Below are 27,739 nucleotides of genomic sequence, written 5' to 3' on the forward strand. Positions count from 1 at the left end.
CATGATCTGATAGAAGTGACAAAAAAGGCAGTTTAAGAGAAATATATACAAAAGTAATGGGAAAGTTGTTCACATGTGACGTCACACGTCTTTTTCCATTGCCAACTGTAGGGTCTACATTACAATAATGATCCAAACTTCAATGCTCATAACTTTCTTATTTATCCAATTTTTATCAAACTTTCATTGATCTGTTTCTTTGATTTTTCTGTTTTCACACAAGCTATCTTGTTTCAAATGTTTCATTTTCCTTTAAGGGAAGTGGTTTTACAAACAGAGAATTAATGATAAACAAAAAGTTTAGCCCACTGACTATTCACTGCAACTCATCCAAAACTCTCGATTCACTTACCCAAGAATTCTGAATCTCATTCTCTCTAAATTCAATCTAAAGCAAACTACCCACCCTTCCTGATGGAAAAACGTGCGATTTTCACCAACAAATATCAAAATAGAGAAAAAAAAGATTTCCCACACAATTTTAAGGTAAAATTATCAAGGAGACTAAGAAATTAATAAAGCATTGTCATTCATTTGGTGCCCCCCTCCCCAATGATTTTCAAGTTGTAAAAAAAAAAAGAGGACAAGATCATTTCGAGTCTATAATACCCTGAATGGCAAAATAGAAATTGTACTAAGAAAAGCCATTGAAAATAATAAGTCCAAACCAAAACACCACAGTACTCTCTGTTTTCATTTTATTACAAAAGACAGTTGCAAAATTGCCAGAAATCTGTATGACCAGTTATGCATAAAGTTCTGATCAGTAAATGTTTAGAATCTACAAACATAGCTGGCAAATAATTATCTAAATATTATATATTTACATCTTATATACAAGTTGGTCATACATTATAATCCTATTCACAAAATAGTAACTGTAATGAGCAAACATCACGATCACATTTGCTAAATTTTGACAAATCAAAGTTCAATTTTATAATGACAAAACAAACAACCTTTTAGATAAATTAAAGAGGAAATTAAAACAACTACAACTGAACGTAAAATCATTAAATTGAATACAAATGCTGAAAATGAATAGAAACTAAATTTGAAGTATATATCTAATAAAGTACATATAGATAGGATAGCATTGATATCTCATGATTTAAGTGTTTTTCATATACACTTTTACGCAATACACCTTTTTTAGTTCAATGGACATCTCTCATCAGTGATAATTCAAATGCCACACGCACTGACACACCTAAAGTTTAAACACATAAATGGTGTCTTGGAGGATTCTTACAAAGTATAAAGCCATTTGAGTCGAGCAACACAACTCGCACGTACCTACTCTTTCATAAAACAAGGATTCTATTTTTCTAACCAGAATATGACCCTGCATCCTACAAGACGCAATAAATTTTACTAATTCAAGCCACTTTCCGATTCACAAAGAGTTTTTATAATGCAAACCAAATTAAGTGTCATTAGCAAAGCATTGCCCATGCGCACACTTAAAAATGCAAGATCACATAATTGGACACCCAAAGAGGCTCACAAGGTTTAAGAACACCTCCTGGCCAAAACGTCCTTTATGACTTTAAACCAAGTGTAAAGGAAGGAAATACAAATAGATATTAAACTATGTATATTACAATGCAGACAATACAGAGCACAAAACCTAGCAGACAAATTTATCTTCTGTAAATCTATCTGATAAGTGAGCAAGACACTTGTTGCTTCAGAATGATCTCCATAAAAGACCCTTCCAGTGTTTACAAAATCGAGTTGTTATAATAACGCATATGCCAAAAGCCTACTTGTGCATTTTAACTTCAAGCATTATTTATCACATGTAGAACAAAAATTCAAAGAAGTAATTTGTAGTATATCTAGAAGTGCCAGTCTCTTCTGTCATTTCTATCAATGCAGCATTGGAATTCAACGATTAATTTTAAATTATACATTTCTTATTCAAAACGTAATTTATGCATATTTGCTTTATTTTTTCTTTAACTAAAATATCAAAGTAGTAGCAAGTGTATTAAGCAAGGTTAGCAAACATTCAGCATCTATAAATTGACAAATGTTGACATGTTACATGTTTTGGCAATTTAAAAGGGTAAAAAAATGATGTAAAATGATTTTTTTTTTGCACAGATACAATTCCAATACAATACTTATTTATTAATGAATTACAATAAACTACCTTATGAAAGATTTTTCCTTGACAAACTAATACACCTGGTGTATGAAAATTCATCTCAAATAAATGCTATACAATTTTACATAATAATGGTGAATTTATTCTCTTGTTCTTGTGAAGAAAGCAAAATCAATCATAAATGTTCTTGAGTTTTTACAGACACTAAAATCAGTGTTCTGAGACAACTGCACCCTTAGGTGTTAACATTACACCATGCAGTATGGACATGACACCACATTCAAGAGTATTGAACTAACAAAAAAATATGTTATACACCAATGTGTGTTTAACGAACACCATTAATTCAACACTGGTACTTGGTGACTTACCTCCACTGGTGTAGTTTAACAAGTTTGGTTTTTGCAATTTATATTTGATCAATCCAAAATACATCACCCAAATATTTAACAATTTTTGTGAATGCATATAAAAATATCAATGAAATTAAAGCATTTGAACATGTATTTTAAATTTCATCAAAATAAAAAGCAATATTACACAAAGCCTTGTTTCCGAAAGAAAAAAAACGTATATTTGAATTCCTCTCTTTGATCCAGTTCAACATTGTTAGCATGTATTGCATTACTTCTATGCATTGCATTCATCCACCTATCGGAAATTCCTGTGCAATATTGTTAAAGTATATTGCACTCTGTTAGAAATGTGAATTAGTGTTGATTGTGATCCACGCAAGATTTCAATGACCATAACCTGACAATGTTTAATGTCACTCTCCTTGAATACATTAGATGCTTATTTCCAAAATAAAAAGACTAATATTGAGTGATTTTGTGGTATACATGTACTTAAATAATTCTCACTGCCCGTGATGAAACATCAAATACAATGCCCGCAACAAAATCATACTGACATATATGTAGTCTTTATAGACGATATTAATATGCTTATCCCTTCCAGATTTTCATGAAATCTAGGGCAAAATGGCTTTGTGAATTACCAGCTCAGATGTCTGATACGGGTAATAGTAGATATTGCATTCAGATGCATGGTGACCAGTGCATTATTTGCAAGCTGAATGCAATATATCAGAGGAATGTTTCATGACACAAATAGGGATTTTCATGGACAAAGTGGCTCTGAGCAATGCAGATAGAAGGATTTTAGTATCATAAAATCAAAAAAATAATATTTTGTAATAATTACTCTTGTTTTATGGAATGTTCCCCTGATAATACCACCTAGCTTGCCTACTACAAGTGGTCCCAGTACAAATCATAAGGAATCCAATCAAACACAATTTCTAGTACCCCATAATAATCATTAACAATTGAGAATCACTGACAAAACATAAAATGCTCCCATCCCAGGTTTCCAATGGAACCTACTGATCCCTGTACAAGGCGCACATGAATTACATAATTCAGTATTCAACAGGTTAACCGATTGTCTACTGGAACCAGACGATCTTTGGACAAAGGGTACATGTTTTCCAACAAGCATTCCCCGGGCCTGTTTCACAAAGGACTTGCAACCGTTGTAACTTTGTCATAATGGCAACTACCATGGCAACAGGGCTCAGCACCCAATCATAATAACGGTTTCCATGGTAGTTGCCATAATGGCAAAGTTACAACAGTTGCAGGTCCTTTATGAAACGGGCACCTGTTCCTTATTCCATTCATGGGACAGTACTTTGCACTGTGGATGAGGCAAAGTAGTTGGGTGTCACCATCCATCAAAATCTCAAGTGGAAGCCTCATGTTAAAGGGGAATCCAACCCAAATGAAAACGTGTTTTTAGAAGGAAAAGAAAAATCAGACAAGTTGATAGGTGAAAGTTTGAACAATATTGGACAAACAACAAGAAAGTTATGAATTTTCAAAAGTTGTAAATATTGGTAATCACTATACCCATGGACACTTCAAATTGGCCGCATATGGGATGTCATAGTGATGTAAGGCAAGGACTACTCTATGTACTCCAATACATATTATGGCTAAAATGTCATTTTTCCCAAAAGTTTTATTTCAAATTATAATTTTCTTTCATGAGGACATAAAACAATATACTACCTGGGTTATATTTAGATTACTGCCCCAGGGGAATGGGTACTTAGGAGAAAACCACAAATCCCTGATAATAAAGTACATGGCCTATGGGGAAGTTGTCCTTGCCCCTTGTCATAATTTACTTACCCAGTTGCCAATTTGAAATCTACATAGTATTAGTGATCTCAATTTTAAAGCAGCTATAACTTTCTTATTGCTTGTCCGATTTCTTTCAAACTTTCACCATTCTGTTAAATTTATTTTTCTCCTTCCCAACACAACATTTTATGGCCAAGGCTGGATTCCCCTTTAACAATAACTGCAAGAGGAGCAATAGCATCCTTGGTTTCCTCCAGCGTAACCCAAGGAAATGTCCATCACAAGTCAAAGAGCTAGCTTATAAGACATATGTCAGACCTACCCTGGAGTATTCATCCATGGTATGGGACCCACACACCACTGAACTCCTATCCCAAATAGAGATGTTTCAATGGAGCACTGCATGTTTTGTAACATCTATTATGACCAACAGAGCAGCGTGTACAGCAACGCTCCAGAAACTCCAATGGCAGTCCCTCTCGGAATGCAGAGCCCATAGCAAAGTCACCATACTATTCAGAATTATGAAATGGCCTCGTAGCCATTCCTGTGGCTCCGCCTTACCTCTACCCATCTCTTGGATCAACTAGAGGACATCATCTACAGTTTAGACAGCAGCACTGCAGAATATCTTCCTATCAACACAGCTTCTTATTAAGTGTGGCCTGCCTCTGGAATTCACTCCCATCAACAGCGGTGTCGGCCCCGTCCATCGAGGTCTTTAAGCACCGCCTCTCTTCAGTCACTCTTCGTTAAGTGACATGATGATTTTTACTAGCACCTTGGCTCAACAGCAGATTTTATTTACTATTTTGTACAGTACATCACTACAATTCATTTACGCGTGTTCCTGCGACTGCGCCTTTTCGGCACAAGTACGACAATACTCTACAAGAGGTATGTCCTCTAATGGAAGAAAGAGGCAGATGAATGACAGAATCCAGTAGTCAACGGATTAACCGATTCCCTACTAGAACCAGATGAGCCTTCTACAAAACAGCAATGTATAAAGTGCGATGCAAAAACAGTGCAACTTTCATGTTCTAGCAGTTTACTAGCAATCACAGACATGTTTGTCTGACATTAGAAACATCCATTAGTATAAAAACAAATTTGTGCTTCGTGGTACACTTCAACGAAAAGAATATCTACTACATGTGAAAGGATGTGGGGTAATCAAAGTTCTTCTTCATTATGATATAATATCTATATTGAAGCAACAATTAACATGGGCTTGATAGTTCCATACTATAGCAATACCCAATAATAACTACACTAGTAATCCAGAATAGGGAATGATATTACCTTGGAGTAATAATAGAAATATAATACTTTTGGTTTGAAGTAAGAAGAAACTATATTTAATATTTCAGAGGAAACAAACTCTACTCCAGACAAACTTTCATAGCATTCCCCATCATCAGAAAGTTGTTATTCACTGACACAAAGTAAAATACTTGGTTTAATTTGAGCAGAAGCCCCATTACTTTGGCAAATATCATTTTATTACAGCTTGTCACTGAACATGATTTTTCTTTTTTAATTACGAAAAAATAGGTCCAAAGCAGTATATCAACAAGGAAAGGGGGTATTTTCAAAGATATTTGTGAAATTATGCATGACTATTATACTAATGGCTGCAATATGGCCCTCACTAAGATTGAGCTCAGAGTTTCTCCATACAATTCATAAAATGTATTTGAAATAGCTTCATTTAAAATTGCAGTCAATGATCTTCTTCGCGCATAAAATGATTGGTTAGCTGTTGGAAAGTGAATCAACATCTGTTTATTTCAACTTAAGCTTGTGTGATTGAAAATGATGCAAAGTGAACTTGGCTTGCCATATTCCAAAATTGACTATAGGATCATCCATATCTTTACAAATAGCGTTATGAATCAAGCCCCATGAAAATAAAGAAGCAGTATACAGTACTGAAGTTAACAAATGTTTTTGATAAGATATAATAATACTGATAGGACAAAAAAGAGGAGGTTACACACATAATTTTTTCCTGTAAAGGGTTACTACAAAAGAAAATTTCAATGAAAGATAAAGAGAATACCTCAAGAGTTCAACAGATAACTGGCCATAAAAAGCCTCCCACTTCTCTGTACTCAAGGCAAAAAGGCTTATTGTTTTCACAACAATTTCTAAGATACATCAATGTCAGTCCGTTGGCCCCGATGCATGCGGATATCATGAATTTTTCTTTGCAACAATAGCTTCTCTACACAATAATGGGACGATCAGAATGGAAAATATACTGGTCAGTTTTCTGCTAAAAACATGGATCTAAATGACTCATACTTATGTTATGGAACATTGCGATGAAGAAATTTGTGGTGATCATCACTATTACAACGGGTAACGTGTGATAATGGATGCAGTCATCTAAAGCATACACTCTATCTTCTACACTTGCCACAATCTACGATGATAGCCAATACACGCACTGAACGAGTGTCTGTCCATATGAGGAAGGCATGTCATGATTCTTATCACATATATCAGGTGGTGACGTTATGCATCTCCACTTCCTTTCGTAACGACCTTTGACACGTCTTCTGTCTTGTCAAAGGCACTGTCCCCACTGTCGTCACTCCTTGACATCTTCCTAGAGGTCGTACTACCGATCCCAGAGTCGTCATTATGCTCATCGTCTGTGCTCATTGCAGACTCTCTAGTGCGCTTCTTGGTTCCAGGAACCTACAGGGATTGAATTTTTAAAAGTAAGTTATAACTGTATTGGGGTGTTGCAGGTAACTTATGTTCACTTAAAGAATTAAAAGTAGTCAATGGACTCCTACAACGTAATGGAACTGGGTGGTCCTAGAATAAAGTTACAGGAATTACATAATTCATTAGATCAATAGAAGTGTAGTTTCGTCTACTCCAAATTCTCATCAGTTTATTCTGGGACCCCTCTTTACTAGTTTTGCGAGGCATTGGTAACTTTATAAACATGGCAAAGTATTTAGCTTTCTTTCAATACAAAATTCAACCAAGTCAGGTTATTTGCGACCTACCATGTGCAATGTTCCTATGTTGGTCTTCATGTATCTAAGATTTCTCTTCAAAAGGTATTAACGTATTACTTGTGTCCATCCACTTATCTCTGGGACCTACCTTGAATGATTTGTCTCTGTTTCTTAATTCATATGAATGGTTGTAACGCTGTTAAATCGTTAGGGCTTGAGCAGTTCAGAGAATAAAGTAAGAATTGTGGTAAAGTTGATTATTTTATGGTGTTCTCCACGTGTCAAATTGAAAAAAAAATCCAAAGCTTACCGGAGCAGTAGGAGGAAGCATCTGTCCGTTCCTGTTGGGGTACATGACCTTCTCGGCCTTGTCAGTGACCTCTGGATCCTGAAGCCATGGGTGCGCCAAGGCCTGCTTGGTAGTCAGTCTCCGCTTCGGATCAACAGTCAAAAGTTTCTTGACCATATCAATTGCTGCATGGTAAGAAATGAGATTATATTTCAATTATTACGTACCAAACATGCACATCAGTGTTCCTGGCCCATGACTAATTTGAAGGATGCCGATCAAATTCAGATACTTTTCAATTTAAAGATATATCAAATTGCTCAGTAATATAAGAGCAGATGCATAAAGAACCTCTCTTAGCTGCAATATAGTTTTATTATACTCCTTGATTGAAGCCTCCATTAAAGAACAAAAATCAAGAAATGCTATTCTTTGTGAAAACAAGAAATCTGGCCAAAAGACAAAGGTATGCAATATCCTTTTTAAGCAAAAATTGCAACATCTGTCAGTGGGCATTTCCACAAGGGTAATACCAACATTGCCAGAGTTTCTGCGCCTCCCTTTTTATCATGTAATATGTGGACAATGAGCTTGTTCTATCAGATGATTTTGTTCAATCCCCCAAAATCGTTACATTTATGATATTGTGGTATTACCTATGATAACACAATTACCTGAGAATCAAGCCTTTTCTATTGAAAAAAAATGTCTTAAATATCAAATAGCATTATAAACAATGTCACAGTGAAATTTCTGTTTGTATAAGCTTTGTTTAATCACAGAATTTGGGCATTCAGGACTACAAATTTGATTATTTTATGGTAAATATGAAGCAAGGTGACTGCTTTCTCAGGTGGGATTGCCCCAGTGCAACTTCAAGGCTGGCCAAGCTCAGACCTTAAAACCATACCTGACTCTGATACTGATCCCCAGTACTTTGTTGGGAAGCTGTAGTAACCCCTCTTGATCTGCTGCTCCAAGGTCATCACCTTGATTTCATCCGAGAACGGAGGGTACCCTGCAAGGCAGATGTAGAGGATGACCCCTATACTCCAGCAATCGACGGCCTTTGTGTAGCCACCCATACCCATACTGGTCAGGATCTCTGGGGCGAGGTAGGTAGGTGTGCCACATAGGGTCTTCATCAGGGACTGCTCACCGACAAACTTGGAGAGACCAAAGTCAGTGACTTTAAGGACGGTTTCCTTGTCGTCAGTCATGAGTAAGAGGTTCTCAGGCTGCGATTAAGGAAGATACTATAATCAGTGATTCTAAAAACATTTTTCATTGATTTTTCACTGACAAACTTACAGAGACCAAAGTCAGTGACCTTCAGTCCAGTTTCCTTGTCGTCATCATGAGTAAGAGGTACTTAGAATGGGATTTAGGAAGATATTATAATCAGCGTTACTGATTTTAAAGGCAGTTTCCATCACTGATTGTTCACTATAAACAAACCTTAAGATGCCAAAGTCTTCATAATTTCAGGGAGAAGTTTCATCATCATTTGGTGTCAGTTCTTCAGAGGCCTATACAGGGGAGCATTCATGAAAGGATTTGTCAGACGTTTTACCCGACATGTCCTGTTTTATCCGACAGTTGCCATAGTAACAGGGCCTCTCGACCAATCAGAATCAAGGAAAGATGTCGGATCTGACAACTTGTCGGACAAAAATGTTGATGAAATGCTCCCCTGATTTTCACCAAAACTGAAGTGATGATTTCTCTTCATTTTCTGTTTTTATTTAAACTACCTTGACATCAGAGTGGATTTCCCTTTAATAGAGAATAGAAGACTAACTGGTTAGATGATGTTTGGTTGTATGGTGGTATGGAAGTGGTTTACAGCATACCATGTGGTGAGTACTAGAACAAGTAGGAAAAGTGGATAGAAGTAGAAGTGACATGGAGAGGCGAGAAAACAGAAGGTTAGAAAGGAGAGTAATTATTTTCTGAAAATGAGTAGGCCTATAGCCCATAAAAGGACTATAAATCAGAAATGTTGAGAGGCTGGAGTAGCTGGAGAGATAAGAGAAGACTGGCTTGAGTCGGTGAGTTGAGTTGCAGAGCAGCAGAGAAGACTCAATGCTACGGGCAGGTTGACTTTGTCTTCAGGAGCGAGTGTTTGCCAACACCCACACCATGCTACAACCTAGGCCGATGCCACAACACCACATCTGCATAACCAGCCACCCGCTCTTTCCGCCATTACCAGTGACCCACATACACAGAGCGCCACCACCGACAGCAGCCTACCAGCCAGCTTTTCTATGCCAAGTCCATATACACGCCATAAGTACCGCAGCATGCCTAGCAAACACTCACTCCTCAGGACGGACAGTCAACCTGCCCGAAGAGTCGGGTCTTCTTTCCGACTCAAACCAGCCTTCTCTCATCTCTCCAGCTAATCAAGTCCCTCAACTTTTCTGATTTTCCATTTTCTACTTTCTCACCTTTATCCACTATCCTTAGTCCTTCTGGGACTCACCACATGGTGCACCATAAGCCACTTCAGGAATTAGACTAACTGGTATTAAACAAAATGGTTGTAAACCAAAATATCAGGCAACAAAATCTTACCTTCAAGTCCCTGTGTGTGATTCCATTGTCATGTAGATACTGTAAAAAAAAAAAAGACAAAATTGAAAAAATAAAGAGTACATCTGAAGCCCTTCAATACATCAAGCATAGCAATAAGGTTGTATTCATGGCAAACACTTATGAATACTTTTTAACATTATTTTGTTGGGGTGGGTCATTACATGCCTTACAATTCAAAGTATTAATATTTTTCATTACAACTTGTAAGTAAAAAAAACAAAAAAACAAACAGATTAAAATAAAATGTCAGGGTCTCATTTCATCAAAATATATCAATAACAAATATTAGAATCATATGACAACTATGATCAGCAGATTACAGCATCAGATTGTAACTTGCAATAAATAACAAGATTTTATAATTCAGAATCCAAGACATACCTTGCAAGCTGTAATCATTTGATAAAAGTAGAATTTAGCAGTAGCTTCATCAAACTTCCCAATGCTCACAACTCTGTCAAATAGTTCTCCACCCTCAACCCTAAAACAGGAAATGGATGAAAATGAATATCATGATCAAATTATTGTACATGCTGTAATACTTCAATGTGTACAGTATATTCGGTATATTTCAAATACGGTGCGTCTCAAAAAATATACTTTTGAAATGACTGCCAAATAAAAAATAAATCACTTTTTTTTAGGGGAGACCTATATAAAGCCAATAAAGCAAACTTCCAAATGACACCAAAAAGTTGAAAAACTATTCATGCTTGAATGAGCACTGCCCACTTAAATAAAGGGTATATGAATTAGGCTGGGCAGGAATTAGCCTTCCAATTTCTTCCAGTTTTTGAGAGGCAAGTCCTTTGGAACTTGCAAATTTGAGGTTGTTGTGAAAAATTGATGATCAATCATGATGAGTTTTGGTTGTTGAGCAAATTTCATGAATTATTCAATTGAAATTACGAATTATTCAATTGAAATTACGGCATGATTGAACATGAATCGTAATTTTTAGTGCAGCATTTTAACTTTATCATTTGGATCTCAACAGTCCTGATGGGAGTCAGGAGAATATGGGGCGAGACAGGACTTTATAAGTGGGTGAAGTAGATTGATGGGATAAGGGTCAACAGAACAGTTAGCCCCCCTCCCTCCCCCCTTCTCCCATCCTGTTGAGAGACTGAGTGCTAATACATAAACGTATAAAATCCAGAACGGTCTGTTACTTTAATAATAAATTCTGAAAATCATGGTATTAACTTTAATCTCAGTCATTTAATAAAAAGTTATCGGTATATCCACTCAAATATCAAATAATAATCATTATTTCATAAATCATAATCTTCATACAATTTTTTTTCCAACTTCATGGTGTCATTTGTAAGTTGACTTTACTGGCTTTCCATATATACAGAAATTTTTCCCCAAAGTGATATATTTCTAATCAGGCAGTCATTTAAAAAGTGTATAATTTTTTTAGATGCACTGTACTTTCATACATGTCATTTTATGATAGTGAATGAAAAATGTCCAACTTGAAATTTTCAGGATAATAGCAAATCATATTTTGTCATATTTGTATATGTTGTGATTGATTTTCATTTCAAAATATTGCCAATGATATTATCACATGACTTGCATGCTATTAATCAGACTATTAATTTTCAGTTCATGCACTTTGGAAATACACAAAACATCTTAAATTGATGAAAATACAAAATTTCAAAAAATATACAAAATAAAATTGTGAAATTATGAAACCATCAATGCTATAAAAATACTTACAATTCTAGTACAATATACAGGACTTCTGGTGTGTCGAAAACATCTTCTATACCTATAATACATGGCTGAACATAACAAGAAATACAAAAATATATTATTAAACATTATAAATCCTTACCACTCATTCTCATTTCTGCATCAATTTGCATTGTTTCAAGTACACGTAAAGTGAATTATCAGGTTTGTTATTTGGTTTCCATCATTACTTTTTCACTATAGATATACCTAAAGGGCTTGAATGATGGCTATAATTACATTATCAGTTCTGCACACCAGAAAGTAATGTTTACAGAATATAATAATGGAACAAATGACCCTATTCCTTTTAAGTTTTATTGTCCCTCAAAAAATAGCAGGTAAAGTATCACAATAGAAGCACATCATCAAATACCACAAGTTTGTTGAATAAACTGCAATTTATGATTATTAGTGCTGAATCAACAAAGCAGTTTTGCATTCAATATAGGGTTATGATTCCTACATGTAGAATTGCAAAACACCCTGAATCATTGAGAATTTAGCAGAGGAATATAAATGTATTCATCATAATTCATTTACACCACTTTAGTGCAAAATCAACATTAACCGAATGAAAATGCCCAAGGGCAAGGCTATGTATAGACGACCAAAGGTTATTGACTCTTTTTTAGTGAAGTAGTCTAGTTTCTAATAGTATAAAGTGATAGCATGAAGTATGAGGTAATACAGGGCTCGACACTAGCGCCGGTCCGACGGTCCCAGACTGGTAAAAATCACTGTCGGGCCGGTAGATTTTCAGAAATAGCAAGATTTACTGGTCCGACAAGACCAGTAAGAAAATATCATTGTCGGGCCGGTAATTTTTCCAAAAATAGCAAGATTTATGGGTCCGACATAAACAGTAATAAAAACCATTGTTGGGCCAGTAATTTTTCCAGAAATGGTCAAATTCACTAGTCCAACATAAACATAAAAAATATTCCATGACTCAAATTGCAAACCATTTTCCTCCCGTTAAATTTGGTCATTCACACACAGAATACACACAGAATGAATCGCATGCAATTTTTACTAGGGTAACATACAGTGTACATATGGCTAGCCAGCCACACAGCCCACATGGTGAATTTTCTACTGGCTGCACGAACGAAGCTTGGCGAAGCTTGGCAAACCTCTGGCAGAAATCTCTCACAGAACGGTCAAAATTCACATTTCACACTAATGAAAAGCTCTTATAATGTCCATATTTCCAAAAAATTGGGGTAACTGTCATTTGTAAGCAGTAAAAGGAGAAATTTTCACTTCTGTTTTAGTTCAAAGAGATCGGGTTTCGAGTGATATCGTCTGAATACATGATAGCCCCACATATGCATTTGTGTGTGTGTTGATACACTTGGTTTCTTTCGTAGCTATATCTTAATTGAGCCAAAAAGAAACTGATAATTTATTTATGATAGTTTTAGCTTTCTTCCTCTGTTTTCTTTCTATCTTTCTTTCCTTCTTTCTTTTCAATCTTTCTTTGTTTCTTCCCTCTCTTCTTTAATTTTTTTTGTTACTGTCTTTCTTTTTTAATTATTCTTTGTCTTTCGTTCTTTCATTCTTTCTGTCCTTTTAACATTTTTCTCTATTTCTTTTTCTCTTTCTTTTTTGATTTCTTTCTTTCTTTTATTCTTGAGTCCATCCATCCTATATTTATCTCTTCTTTCTTTCTTCCTTTCCTTCTTTTTACCCTTTCTTTCCTTCATTCTTTGTTTCTTTCTTCATTCCATCCATCCTTTCTTTACCATTTCTTGTTTTTTATTTCTTCCTTCTTTCAGCCCTTTCTCTCTTTCTTTCATTCATTCCTTCCTTTCTGTTCTTTCTTTTTTCCCTTCATTCCATCTATCCTTTTACCTTTTTTTTTTTTTTTTTTACTGCTTGCTTCCTTTCCTTTCTTCTTTCGTTCTTTTTTTCCCTCATTCCTTCCTTTCTTTGTCTTTCGGTCTTTCTTTTTTTTCTTACTTTCATCTGTTTTACATTTTCTTTCTTTTTTCTATTGCTTGCTTGCTTCCTTCCTTCTTTCCTTCTATCTATCATTTTACCTTTCTTTATTTCTTCCTTCAATACTTTCTTTCCTTTTTCCTTCTTTCCATCTCTCCTTTTACCCTTTCTTTCTTTTTTTATTGCTTCTTTCCTTCTTTCTGTCTTTTGTTCTTTCTTTCTATATTGCTTGCTTCATTTCTTTCCTTCTTTCTTTCTTTCTTTCCTTCATTCCTTTATTTCTTCTTTTTCTTTTGTTCTTTCTTTCTTATTTTTGTTCTTTCTTTCCTTCCTTCCTTTCCCTCTTCAGTTCTTTCTTTTTTTCCTTCCTTCACATTTATCCATTCTTTACCCTTTTTCTTCCTTTCTATCTTTTTCCTTCTTTCCATCTTTCCTTATACCCTTTCTTTCTTATTTTATTGCTTCTTTCCTTTTTTCATTACTTTCTGTCTTTTGTTTTTTCTTTCTTTCCTTTTTTTCTTTTGTTCTTTCTTTCTTTTTTCCTTCCTTCACATCTATCCTTTCTTTACCTTTTATTTGTTCTTCCTTCCTTTCTTTTATTATTTCTTCCTTTGTTTCTTTTTGTCTTGCTTTCTTTTTGTCTTTCATTCCTTCATTTTTTTTTTTGGGGGGGGGGGTAACAAGATAGGACAGCAAAATAAACTCACGCCTTTTATTAATGTTTTCTTTATTTTGGGGACCAGTAGATTTTAGGTTCGGACCAGTAAAAAATGGAAAAACTGGGTATCTACTGGTCCGACATGAATAGGTTGGACCAGTAGAAAAAAAGGGTTAGTGTGGAGCCCTGGGTAATAGTATGAAATTCTTTATAGAAACATTGAATGAAGTGGTATGAATGTTGCATGTAATATATGTATCAAACTTCCTTGGTACACTTCACTCATTTGATTCAACATAATCCTATATTGAGAAATGTATTTCCTTGAAGGAAAGCTATATTTATACATGTACACCTTGCTGTACACTATAGGCAAGGGGGAGGGGGGGGGGGTGACAATATATACAGGCATAGATCTGTGAGGGGAATCTCATTGAAATTGTTTGCTAACCTGACTGAATAAGTGACCTTTAGGTCAATCAAACAGCTCTTACTTGCAAAGGGAGGAAATATGACCAAGAGAGCTGCACATATACCTTCATAATAAGCAGCACATCATTGTGAAACATGCAGACATGACATAGGGCAAATATACCGTATGGGTACTAGTATTCAACCCGGCATAATTCAAAGATTTTGATATATTCCCCAAAATATTTAGAAATAGGGAATTTATCTTAATTTCATACCTTTGTTATTTCCAGGGTAATCTGTTGTCGATATTTTCTTTGTCAATCTGTCCACTGTATGCGCGGAGGATCGAATTATGCGGCGATGGCCTTTTGCACTGAATGGTACTAGTATTCAACCTAGTGAGGATTGATAGCAAATCTCAAAAGGGTTTAGATTGCTAAATTAGATCTAGATCTATGTAAGTCTCTGGCTTTGATTAATTCCCTGTTTGGTCTCATCTCAAATGGTCTAGTCCATAGTCGGATGGGACAAGGGCAGATTGAGAGACAGGGCCATCTTTCATCGCTAGGTTGAATACTAGTGCCGACGGGTTGAATACTAGTACCAAAATCCGTCGCCGTATAATTCGATCGCGCGCGCACACAGTCAACTGGTTGAAGAAAAAAGTAACGGAAAAAGAATAACCAGCGTTTGCTCTTGGAAATAAGACGGGTCTGAAATTCAGGTAAATTCTATATTTCTATATATTTGAGGAAACTCTCCAAACGGGTTGAATACTAGTGCCCTTACGGTACATGTGGTTTAACATTTAACCAATTGTGACACAACTCTCTAGCAGTAGAGATTCAATTTGTCAGCACGTTTGAGGCTCAATTCATTCATAACTATCTGAAAATAGATGAAATGGTTTACTTTACCATGAAAGCATGGGAAATATAAAATAAATATAAGTAATATTAATAATGTAAAAACTTTTTTTTTAATTCATCACTCACGTGGTGAAGCTTCTTTAGTATTCTGACTTCTTCCATCACTGTCTTCTCCATGTTCTGGAATGACACAAAAATCATGGTTAATGTCAATACTTTTAACATCCTCACAGTAATTATACTGTAGACACCCCATTTTTTTTTCAATAGGAATATTATTGCTTTACAATATTATTTTGTATAGGTACACACGACTAGGGGGTTACCTAGCTGTTGCGACTCTCGCCTTGCGATCAGAGGGTTGAATCAACTTTGTCCAACAAGAAATTCATCCATTGAGCTGCACTAGACCGAGGTGAGGTAAATACGTACTGGCAAAAAGAAATCCACAAAAATGTGGAACACCAAAGTTGGTGGCCTAGCTTAACCCGATTAATATACGAGCACCTTGAGCACCTCGACAAGATGGATATGCGCATTAAAAAAAATAGCCAGAATTATCATTATTATTATTAGACAGCAATTCATAGCACAGCTAAGTCGATTCAAATTTTAGAGACACAAAGAGCAATATTATCAGATGGCAAACAGAACTCAGTTCATTTAGATTCGAGAGACACAAAGAGAAATTTATTAGGGCCTATAGTAGCGTGTTACCTTTTCATATCAATATGCAAAATTTGATCCAGGCAGATAGAATTAAAGTTGAATTAAGAAGACGATTCCAAATATTGAGATATTTACATTAATAGCAACCTTACAACCCCCAAACACTAATAGGTGATTCGACCCCCCATTTTCTTTTTTCAAAATAGTGAATTTGAACGATTTATCCCTACCCATTTTCCCTGAGTTCGCTCCTGCAATGCCTACCGAGACGGGTGTTCTTTGAGTGTGACGTCACCGGGGGGTATTCGGTCCCGGTGAAGTAAACAAGGCAGTGCCGTTTTGTGTACTATGCACGTACTCCTTCATATGGAATAACTGCAGTTGAAGTTGTATCTGCGAGCCATAGAACTTGCAAAGAGGAAATGATTAAAATATTTGTGGCCGTACTATTATTCCAAATATGTGAATTCCCTCAGAATGATACCATAGACCCTAAAGGAATAATTTCAAGGTGAATAATATGAAATTTGATCGAGATCTTCTCACCAGTCGATAACGTAGCAGACGTGTTATTATGACATATTTATCCGCGTGTGACGCGGCTCTTGCAAAAAAACACAGTTGGTTGCGGAATTGCTTTGTGCCGACCGGCCGCCCGCTCCGGCGCAGCTAGCTGTCGAGCTACCGTACCGTTCTTGTTGTCTTCAACCATAGAGATGTATACTAATTACTATATATCTTTCTGTCTTCAACTCACTTATGTGTGACGGTGACCCCTAGCGTAATTAAATATAGAAAACAACTCAAAAGGCCGAGAAAGAATACTATACGTTTGGTTCAAGATTGTTCTGTGGAATGAGCTATGAGTGAAAATGATCCAGAGGATATAAAAGTGGAGTCAAAGACAAAAGAAAAGAAGAAAAAACGCCAGGGGATCGCTGCACGGCCATGAACTAAGTCGACATACCAGACCATAACAGTACACTCAATGCCTGGGTGTTGTGTGTACTAGTATTATGCGTTCAGCGCGCGCTGAGCTAGCCGCCGGAATTACTTTCCAGCTACTCACTTGATTGAACATCGTGATAAAATAAATGAGAAATAGTGAAAATATCATTCAATAACTCACTGTTTGCTATCTTACATCATGATTGAAGAGTTCATGGTGGTTATTCATACTGTTTTTTATACAGGGAAAGTAAAGATTTGTACATATCAGTCCTATTTGTTTGATTTGAGTTGCTTTGAAAAAAAATTGTAAAATATCTTTCTCTCTCTGCATAGCATTTCTGTATGACATTCAGGTACCTCTTATACTAAATTCCCCCCGGTGACGTCACACTCCGAGTGACTTTTCTGTACACTCGTCTCTCGGGCTCTGACAGGTGGCTAATTTCATAGACTTTCAAAGCAAAATATCGAGAAGGCAGAGGATTATTGTGACATGCTATGTGTTTGAACAACTTATATATACTATATATTGTATGTAGAACCTATATTTATGGAAACTCACCCCCTTCTTAATTCAACTTTAATAATAATTCTCATTCATTAAATTCATCCCATATAAAATTATAAAATAAGAAGAGAATGGAAGGGGTAATAGAAAAAGAAAAGAAGAAAAAGAGAAGGAGAAAAGAAGCCTGGGAGAGGGAGGAGAGGATGAGGCAAAATAGAAAGATGGAAGGAATTAGAAAGATATAAGGAGGAGATGAGAAAGGAGAAGAATTCATAATATATAAGATAAATCTCAGAAGTTTCTTACCCGGACCATTGTCCCTCCTATTGAGAATGTCTTCTTTTCTATGATCTTGACTGCAACCTTCCGACATGTTCCTTTCTCAAACGCTAGCTTCACTTGCCCACAGGCCCCCCTAACAAATAGAAATCACAAGGTCTGTAAATCTCCTCATAATAAATAATACAATACCTCTATTTTTTCAAAGCCGAGTAAAAAAAAATGCAGTAATATGAAACTATAAGTAACAAACAACAAGATAATTTCCATAATACAGGTACATTGTAGGTTTTTATTTTTTGTATACAGTGCATCCCACATAAAAGGAAAGCCCGTTTTGAAAGAAAGATTTCACAATTATCAAATATGCTTTTACTATAAATTTGATACTCATGGCAAGATTGGAATCTCATCTCTAATTTAAAACCAACAGCTTAGCAAATCATTAACGCATGGGCGGCACAACAGATAGCAAACAATAAATATTGAGACATATCAGAAATGATTTGCGCAGAAACTCACGAGTGAATCTGAATCCACTCTCATTTCAGGGATCACTGAGAGAATCTTAACAAACAATACAAAAGAAATGCTAATGAGCCAAATAAGCACGATCGTCATATCATGAACCAATCTTGTCCAATTTTTTTGCGCAACCTGGATTTGACATTAAAACTTCAAACTCATCTTGCTCATTAATGCATGAAGTGTTTGTTTCATATTAGGTATCAAAATAAAGAGGAATACGTGAATTACATGATTATGTAAATGAAATATCATAATTCATTTGCCTTTGAAGAATAAAGACATGCGAATCCTGGTTACCTTTTTTATGGGACGCACTGTATAGAGAGGGGTTATGCTTTGTTTGTGATGTCATGTCTCTGGACCCAGAGAGAAAGAGACATGACATACAAAGCTTCACAAAGATCTTCAAAGTGAGCATATATTGTTGTGTGGCAAGAGAAGACCTAGTAACATGTATGAGCCATGGCCTGGGCATCTTCAACAAAATTCAAGATGATGTTGACTAAACATGAATTCATTTACAATATCTTCAGACTTCAGTACACATTAAAACTTAACAAATGTAATGACATTTTTGTGTTATCAGGCATTACACTCTCATAAGACTGGTGCTACAACATGTGGAATATATATATATATATTATTCAGAGTTACATTTATTACCAATGGAAAACCTAAAATAAGAATATTGTTAATTTTATATTTATAATGAAGAGGAATGAACTCTAAACAGAACCTGATGTGTCTGACAAAAACACCCACCCTGCTGTATTATTCAACTTGCTTAACTTGTTTGAACATGAGAAAGTTTGTTTCCTTCCTCTTTGTAACAGGTGCAATTAATTATCATCACTCATTGACACATTATGAATAGTTAAATGTAATTTACATGTGATGTACATGTAGGCCAATCAATCTGGCTGAAACACATTGGCCCGAATTCACAAAGGTGGTTTTGAAAACCCACGGTTGAGTCCATGGTTTACGGTATGCAGATTTCCTGTATAAATTACGTTTTAATATTTTACCGCGTATACTAAAAAATGTCCAATGCTGATGCACGCTTTTGTCACAGTGCGCCAAATTGACACCTGTTGCCATGGTTATCCACGCTATTTTATTCATGAGTCCACTGTTTTTATTCATGAGTCCACTCTTCAAACAGTGGACTCATGAATAAAATAGTGTATCTAACCATGGTAACAGACGTCAATTTGGCGCACTGTGACAAAAGCGCGCATCAGCATTGGACATTTTTAATACACACACCTGATACATGCTAAATTAAGCGTAATTTATACAGGAAATCTGAATAAACCATGAATTCAACCGTGGGTTTTCAAAAATAACCTTTGCGAATTCGGGCAAATTTGATTATCATATCAACACTTAATATGAAAAAGTTATTAATGTTTTAATTACTGTAATGTAATCAAATTACTCGTAGCTATCTTTGAATATTTCATTTCTGGACTGGACAGCTATTACAGTTTTTGTTTTTGCTTTAATCAATCATTAGAGTAGACTTTAAGACATTTCATTTTTACAATTTGCACATGAGCAGATAAGGTCAAAAGCTATAAACCAGAATAGGACTTTCTAAATCAACGAGATGAGCATCATTATTCATAGGTTGTTTTAAAATACGCTTTAAAGAACAACATCAAATTGTTCAGTCATGTTCGGTATTTGGCGACAGGTCAAATGACAGTTTAAAAAGGACAATGTAATGGAACATTTCCTAATTTTTAACTAATATTAAAAGTCGTGTCACCTGGTCTACACAGTGGTTCCTGTATTAGAGTTGGATATCCCAGATTGGTATAAAAAAATTAACAAGTTATTGAGTACATGTACCTATCTGATTGAAAAAGAAGAAGAAACATAAATTTTGAATAGTTGTTCTAGAACTAACTATGAAATGGCTAGCCGCCTTATTAAAGGGGAAGTTCATCCTGAAAAAGGAGTTATTGCAAAAATAGCAGAAAAAAATAACAAAAAATAGTTGTGAAGGTTAGAGGAAAATCCATCAAAGTTTTAAAAACTTATCGGAATTAGAACATATGGGGCAGCTGCTCGTAAATGACGTCACATATCATAGACTTAAAGTTCTGAATTTCTGAATACTTTAATCTTTAATGGATTTTCCTCAAATCTTCACCAATATTTTTTTTTCTATTATGTTTTACAACAAACTTTTCATCAGGGTGAACTTCGAACTTCCCCTTTAAATCATGTATCTTCTGTCTCTGACAACATTTCTTGCTGAACAATGACAATAATGATGATATTGATGAAGATGATGACGATGATGATGATAATAACGATGGTGGTGATGATGATGGTGGTGATGATGATAGTGATGATGGTGATAATGATAACAATATAGATGGCAATGATAATGAAATTAATGATAAAGATGATGTTATGATAGTGACATGGTGATAATGATAATAATGATGGAGATGACTCATTACTTTGATGATGATGATGATTATGATGATGATGATGGTGGTGGCGATGATCACAATGACATTGATGATAATGATGACATTGACAATTAAAATGACAATAATGAAGATGGTGTTATGACAGTTATGATCATTATGACGACAATGACGATAATAATGATGATTATGATATTGATGGTAATGATGATGATGATGATAACACAAAAACTATTTCTCCTCACTTACCTGCCTAATACTTTTGACATGATGAACTTTTCTCTAAGTGCTGAAGGAAGATAACTTTGATCCGAATCCGATGTATCCATGAAAACATATGCTGAAATAACACATATCAATTGGTAAATCAATCTGTCATGCATGCTTCATGCACTTCATAAATGAAGTGCAATAATATTGCATCACATGACCATACTGGCATGGAATCATATAAATAGGGACATTCCTATAAGGATGCAAGAGGAATTGAAAAGTATACAGGCAAAATGTTTAAAAAATACCCCAGAATACACTAAATGGTTGTCAAAGATAGAAAAGAGTTATTAGGGTTTCCTTTTTTCACCACAAGGCGACATCTTGCCTAGAGTAATATAAAGATCATCTGTTATTTTGTAATGAGATTTTGACAACCAGACAAGCCAAGTGTTTTACTTCATCACTGAGCAATGTCTATTAGAATCATTTTGCACATAATCTATTATATATATGAAAATGAGAAACTGGTAATTTGTCAAATTCTGAAAGAACTTGATTTCACGTTTAACAAGGATTTTTGTTTTACTGACAAAATACAACCAAAGTCTCCAAAACTCATTATTTCTCAAAAAATTCTCAACCATACAAAGGAAAAAAATGCTTACAAGAAGGGAGAAAAGAAGTGCTAAAATCCATTACTATTTACCTTTGTTTTTGGATAATGAAAGAGCAATCTCGTCATTGTTGTTTAGAACTCTCTTCTTCCCTTTACCTTGAAAAGTGTGGAATAGGAAAGGGTTGAATAAAGTTAATTGATTGTCTGCTTAATTTGTGCGTTTTTATAGTAGGCCTACATGTACAACAAACGACATCATGACGAGGCCTAATTTTCATTGCTGTCAACAACTTTTTCATCAATAACCCCTGCATTAACTGAGAAATAAAGTTTCTTGCCTGTATTCTGAAGTCATGGTTTACCTATGTGCTAAAATTATGGGGAGCCAGAAATTCAAAAATTCTGCTTATAATGTATATTTCTTATATTTACTATTTTGTTTCCCTTAGCTTTCATAATGAAGAAAATATTTCAGTTATCATTCTGAGACAGTTATAAATGATTTTAATGTCATAATCTGAGTTAATAAATTAAACAGGTACTAACAGAGATTTGTGCCCAATTGGCTCTTCATTGTTAAACCACAACTTTGTACCAGGGTTTAATTTAAAGCCGAGTTCAGAATACGGGCCATTGTGTGTATGACTACATGTACATGTACCATCCGATTTAATAGTAGTTTTGAATGGAAAGAGGCATGAAAACAGCCCTCATCCAAAAAAAATATTATTTTTCCCCCGAAATGGTATTTCAAGTTATTCTCAAGGGCAGTAAGTGAAAAAAATTTGGCATATGTATTAATAGAGGAACAGACAAATACTCTCAGTAAGAACTAGAAAGCTTTTAAAGAGAAATCCCAGTAGTTGCAGTAAACACTGATTTCATGAGAAAGTCTGTAAAACAAGGCTTAATTGTCAGTATATCATCGAGGATCTAGATCTGGTACAGTTACATAAACTGAACTTTGTGAAATCATGAAATCTACGCTGAAAAATGTTCAGGCTGAAGATCCCCAACACAGATAAGCACACGTGGGACAGTGTATAATTATTGCTTCGAATGTCGGGCCCGACGCTCTACCCGAATCCTGTGCTTATTTGCTGATTTCTCAGCAATTACACAATTTCTTCCAGAATCCTTTGGCACATATGTTTTATTTATACAAACAGACACTTTGGTGGTCATTTCATTGGATTCTGTACGAACCCATTTTGATATCGTTACCAAAACTAGCATTTACCTTTAAGTTCCCCTAAAAAGTATATTCATGGACAGTAAGTGGGAGTATTCTCAACAATGAAAGAGAACAGGAAAGTTTTGAAAACTGTAACCTCCAAACAGAATTTTGAAGAAATCCCCCAAACAATTAATGAGGTATTTTAAGGGCAGTACATGGAGGTGATAGATTTATGTTGATATTACAGAACAGGAGAAAAACCTCTGTACAGGTTTTTATACCTATGATAAATAGGGTAATATGTACATGTATTTCAGAGGATTGAACACAGACATTCAAGCTTCTTGTGAAATATCATGAGAAAAAAAATTGCACTGACTTGAAGATAAAGGGGGAAGGGAAATACAAGAGGGAAAAGAATACAAAATATACATGAGATTCTGATTTCACCATTGATCCCTAAACTTTGATAATAAGTCATTGTTTTTGTTATTTCAATGTTGTTATTTTCCCTATAAAGAGATCTACATCAAAGACCTTACTTTAGCTTCTTACCAATCTTTTCTCCATTCACAAAGGTGCCATTTGAGCTCCTATCTTCAATAAAGTAGAAACTGCAATTATCGTTTGATTCCTGGAAAACACAAGAAGAATTATTAATGCAACTTTTGATATCAGGACTGCCATAATGAAAATGTTTTGTTTTACAATTTTAAACTGAAACTTTTTTTTTTCAAATGAACTTTTAACATCCTGTGTGATGGTATCTGAATGACTGAATCTATAATAACAATTGATAGTCAGTTTATTTCATGTTGAATGAAAATACCTTCTAAAAACATTGTGGACATTTAGCTGAGAAGAAATATTTTCATAAATTAATTATGTGTTACTTAGTCCATACTAAAATGGAAGAGCACCATGACATTGAGCATTTACAAGTTTAGTTGATAAATCCCATTCCCATGACATTACCCAATCATAACAATGAAGAATGATTTTTTTTAGGTATAAGCCTACTGCCTACATCTTGTAACTCCAGTAGATGACAGGCATTGAGGGTGGTCACCTACATTGTATTTCCTCACCTTAAATATCCTGAAATGTGTTTTGCTAAGTGTCTGGTAGCAGGGATTTCTGCTTATCTCGGGGCTGTTGTAACAGATGTCACAAGAAGGATCCCTTCCAAAGAGGTATTCTTCCTTTGGATCTAAGAAATCTACAATTTTCATTTAAAAAAGAGAGAATAAAATGAACAAAATGAAATATGGTTGCAGTCTTGCAGATTCAATTTATTGTCCTTTTACTGTACCATGGCCTGGATATTCAGTAAATATTATGTACAAAAGATGAAGGCGCGTTTGATGCTGATAGAAATGATAGCAACTCAACACCTATCACCAATAAATAATAATACACCTCCACCTACAACTCATAAAACTTTTCTTAATCACATCTGTTGTGGATAGCTTAATTACCACTTGAGAGTCATACAGATCATACTATAAAATAGAACTTAAATATGGGGAAGTTCACCCTGGTGAGTTTTTTTTTCAATAAGCAGATAAATATTAGTAAACATGCGACTAAAATCCACAAAGAATAAGAGTTGTGACTTTTTTTTTTGGGGGGGGGGAGGCCATGATGTGGCCAATACAAATTCAATAAATTGCAATTTTCAAGGATTCATGCCTACTGAAAAAAAATATTGAAATTTGTCTAATATACTATAATACTGAATATTCAGTTATAACTATTCTGGTTTCTAATTATTCTATTTATTCTATGAAAGTCTAATCATATCAGAATCATTTGTTGATCATCAACAAAGCGTTTAAAAAGGATTGAAAACCTTGCTTCTTAAAAAAAGCTTCAACTGAAAATACTATTGAATTTCAAATGTTCATTAGCCATTACTTAGAATAAGTAAAAATTGATGTTTTCGATTTGTCCATCAGCACCTAGCACAGTAGATGCATGTGTGAACAATTTGTTAGAGTTAAGCCAACTGTTTCAAATCGAGTTTGGATCAGATCATTCAGATGTGTACAACACAGCGAAAAGCTGAGCCTGAGGTGACTCGGCTCTGCCTATTTCATTCATTTTTCAACAAATATAAAAATCTTTAAAGTATTTAAACTACCACTTCAGGGTGCTACATAACTTTTTAGAAGCACTTTCCCAGTCGGGCAAGTAAATTTTTAAATAGTTGGAATATACTTGCCCAAAAATGTATTTCACTTGCCCCAAAAAATCCTTGAAAAAAAGTTTTACCTCTTCAAATGAAAGCATTGTGGATTTATAAACCATTGAACTTCTAACTGATGTAGACCTTTCCAAAGTGATTTTATCTTACCTGCTACATGTGACCAAAATTAGGGTCGATATCATATAAAAAATGTGGACCCTAATTTTCCACTGTGAGAAATTGGCTTTCCCAGTTTGGGCAAGTAGTTTTGGTCTTAACTTCAAAACACTTGCCCGACTCTAACTTTTACTTGCCCCGGGCAATAGGGCAAGTACAGATTTTTGCTGACACTGTTTGTAAGTGTTTAGAACTTAGTTTAGTGACTGATCTCTTGATTTTATAGCCTAACTTACGATGAAAGTATGGTATTGTATTTGTAGGGGCTAGTGACAATGACCTGCACAACTAGTATTAAATTATTACTAGTACTACATGTATATTGCCTTTATTCATTGGCAATACAAGTAAATTCTAATATTTAGGATTAGAGGGTTTATATTAGTATTAGAACTAGAAGTCAGACCTACCAACACTCTTAAAACATTTTCCAATAGGATACAGACGACCCCAAACAACCACCTTCTCCTCCACAAAATCAAAATCTCCTTCAGCAACCTCCTGCGTTGGAATAGTCTCCATACTCGACAAAGTTCCCCCGGATGACAGACTTGCACTCGCACTGCTCGATGTGGTGTTGGGCTCTACGGAACTCGAGCTCGAGCCGTTCAAGCTCATGTCGCACACACATGCAGTAGTAAACACGGGAACGCCGGGCCGAGTGCGCTACGTAAGTGCTCAGCGGAAACTCGAGGCTAACCTCCGCCACTCTGACCCGGCAGATGTACCGTGACGTAGGTATCCAATCCGGCGGCACGAAATACTGCGGCGCGAGATTCAGGAACACTGCCACTGGACTATTTCCTTGTTGAGTCCATCTTTGAATTAGCTCATTGGGTAAGAAGATGACATCAACAATCCAATAGTTTCTGCAAATTCAATGAACTTCAAAACAACTTCTTTCGTTTGATTTTGAATTCTGCAAGCAAAATCCAAGTAATTGTCAGTTCTTTGGGGTAAAAATCCAAAACACACCGTATCGCAGGCCTAGTTCTAATCAGCTGACAAACCACGTGGCGATCGCGCGTTTGCGGTCAACGACCTTAGGGTATATGTATCCGGATGATATGCGGATCCAGGATTTCGATCAGCTAGGGGATTCCCAATTATTGATCATGATCATTGACCCCGGGGGCCTCATTGACAGGCGGTACGTCCAGAGAAAAGATAAAAGTCATGGCATTTCCCAGAATATCGATTCGATTTTGTCATATCTCTGAGCAGACGCAGATCCAGGGGCACGTGCCCCCTATGCCCACCCCCCCCCCCTTTTTGAGAAGCAAAATTAGAATTTGTAATGTAAAAATGCCCCCTCTTTTGAAATAGAAGACCTTTTTTTTTTTTTTGCTTGTCAAAATTTTTCGGGTTCTAAACATCCTTAATTTGTGGTTGAAAACCTTTATTTTTTTTTTGGGGGGGGGGGGCTTGTCAAAATTTTCCTTCGAAAAATTTGCCCCCCCCCCTTTGGAAAATCCTGGATCCGCCCCTGTCTCTGGATGTTAGAAAAATAAAGGAGCTAAGACAGTGTTCAGAAATATACTGCTTCCCTAAGATTTCAGAAAGGTGGCCCAGGGGCAAGAGAGTTTACGAACTTCGGGGCGCGGCTGCGGGAGACGTTTCCACCCACATTTTTGGTCTGACAACTTTATTTCATTCTGATTGGCGGAGAAGCACATGCAGTTCCTTTCTGTAGGAAAGCATAGGCCTACTTTGTCGTATTCCGATGGTCATTTCATAAACGACAACCCCCCCCCCCCCCCCCCCTCTGCTGTAGCTTTCACCTACAACAAAGACATTGGGAAACATTTTGTATATACAAAAATATATTTAACCTCTGCCTTTTCCTTTTTAATAATATTTTTGTACATTTTTTAACCTCTACGGCCCTGCAATTTTTATCTCTGCCCCAGTCCCCCCCCCCCGTGTTCCCTCTGCTGTACGGATCCACATGCATGCGTCATGAAACCTAACACTAAAACCATGAAGGATATGGAAAAACATGTATAATAAGGCCTTCATGGTAGCCTACACTTATATGCCTATATGTAAAGGTCTATGAGTGTAGGTTCTCAGGGACTTTTTTTTAGAAGGGGCGTTGGGGTGTTGGGGGTCAATGGCATATGAGCCAAACAAATTTGAGGGTCCATAAATGGCATGTGGAGCAAAATAAATTTCTAAAAAAGCAGCAAGTGAGCAAAATTTTAGAACTTTTTTACAC

The 27,739-nt window shown here is 35.7% G+C and overlaps 1 protein-coding gene across 1 annotated transcript; it reads right to left on the reverse strand.

The window, feature by feature from the left end:
* Positions 1-681: 681 nt before the first annotated feature.
* On the reverse strand, positions 682-26,525 carry LOC129281450 (serine/threonine-protein kinase Chk2-like). Its single transcript, XM_064115437.1, has 13 exons — positions 25,932-26,525; positions 24,245-24,375; positions 23,712-23,790; positions 22,070-22,135; positions 21,397-21,487; positions 18,200-18,308; positions 15,892-15,945; positions 11,866-11,930; positions 10,516-10,615; positions 10,114-10,152; positions 8,444-8,771; positions 7,555-7,718; positions 682-6,972 (listed from the first exon to the last, which is right to left on the reverse strand). Exons 1-13 carry the CDS (start codon positions 26,137-26,139, stop codon positions 6,787-6,789), a joined length of 1,620 nt encoding a protein of 539 aa, XP_063971507.1. The 5' UTR covers positions 26,140-26,525; the 3' UTR covers positions 682-6,786.
* Between the last annotated feature and the right edge of the window lie 1,214 nt (positions 26,526-27,739).

This window comes from Lytechinus pictus, chromosome 2 (genome assembly GCF_037042905.1).
Source record: "Lytechinus pictus isolate F3 Inbred chromosome 2, Lp3.0, whole genome shotgun sequence".
NCBI classification, from domain to species: domain Eukaryota; kingdom Metazoa; phylum Echinodermata; class Echinoidea; order Temnopleuroida; family Toxopneustidae; genus Lytechinus; species Lytechinus pictus.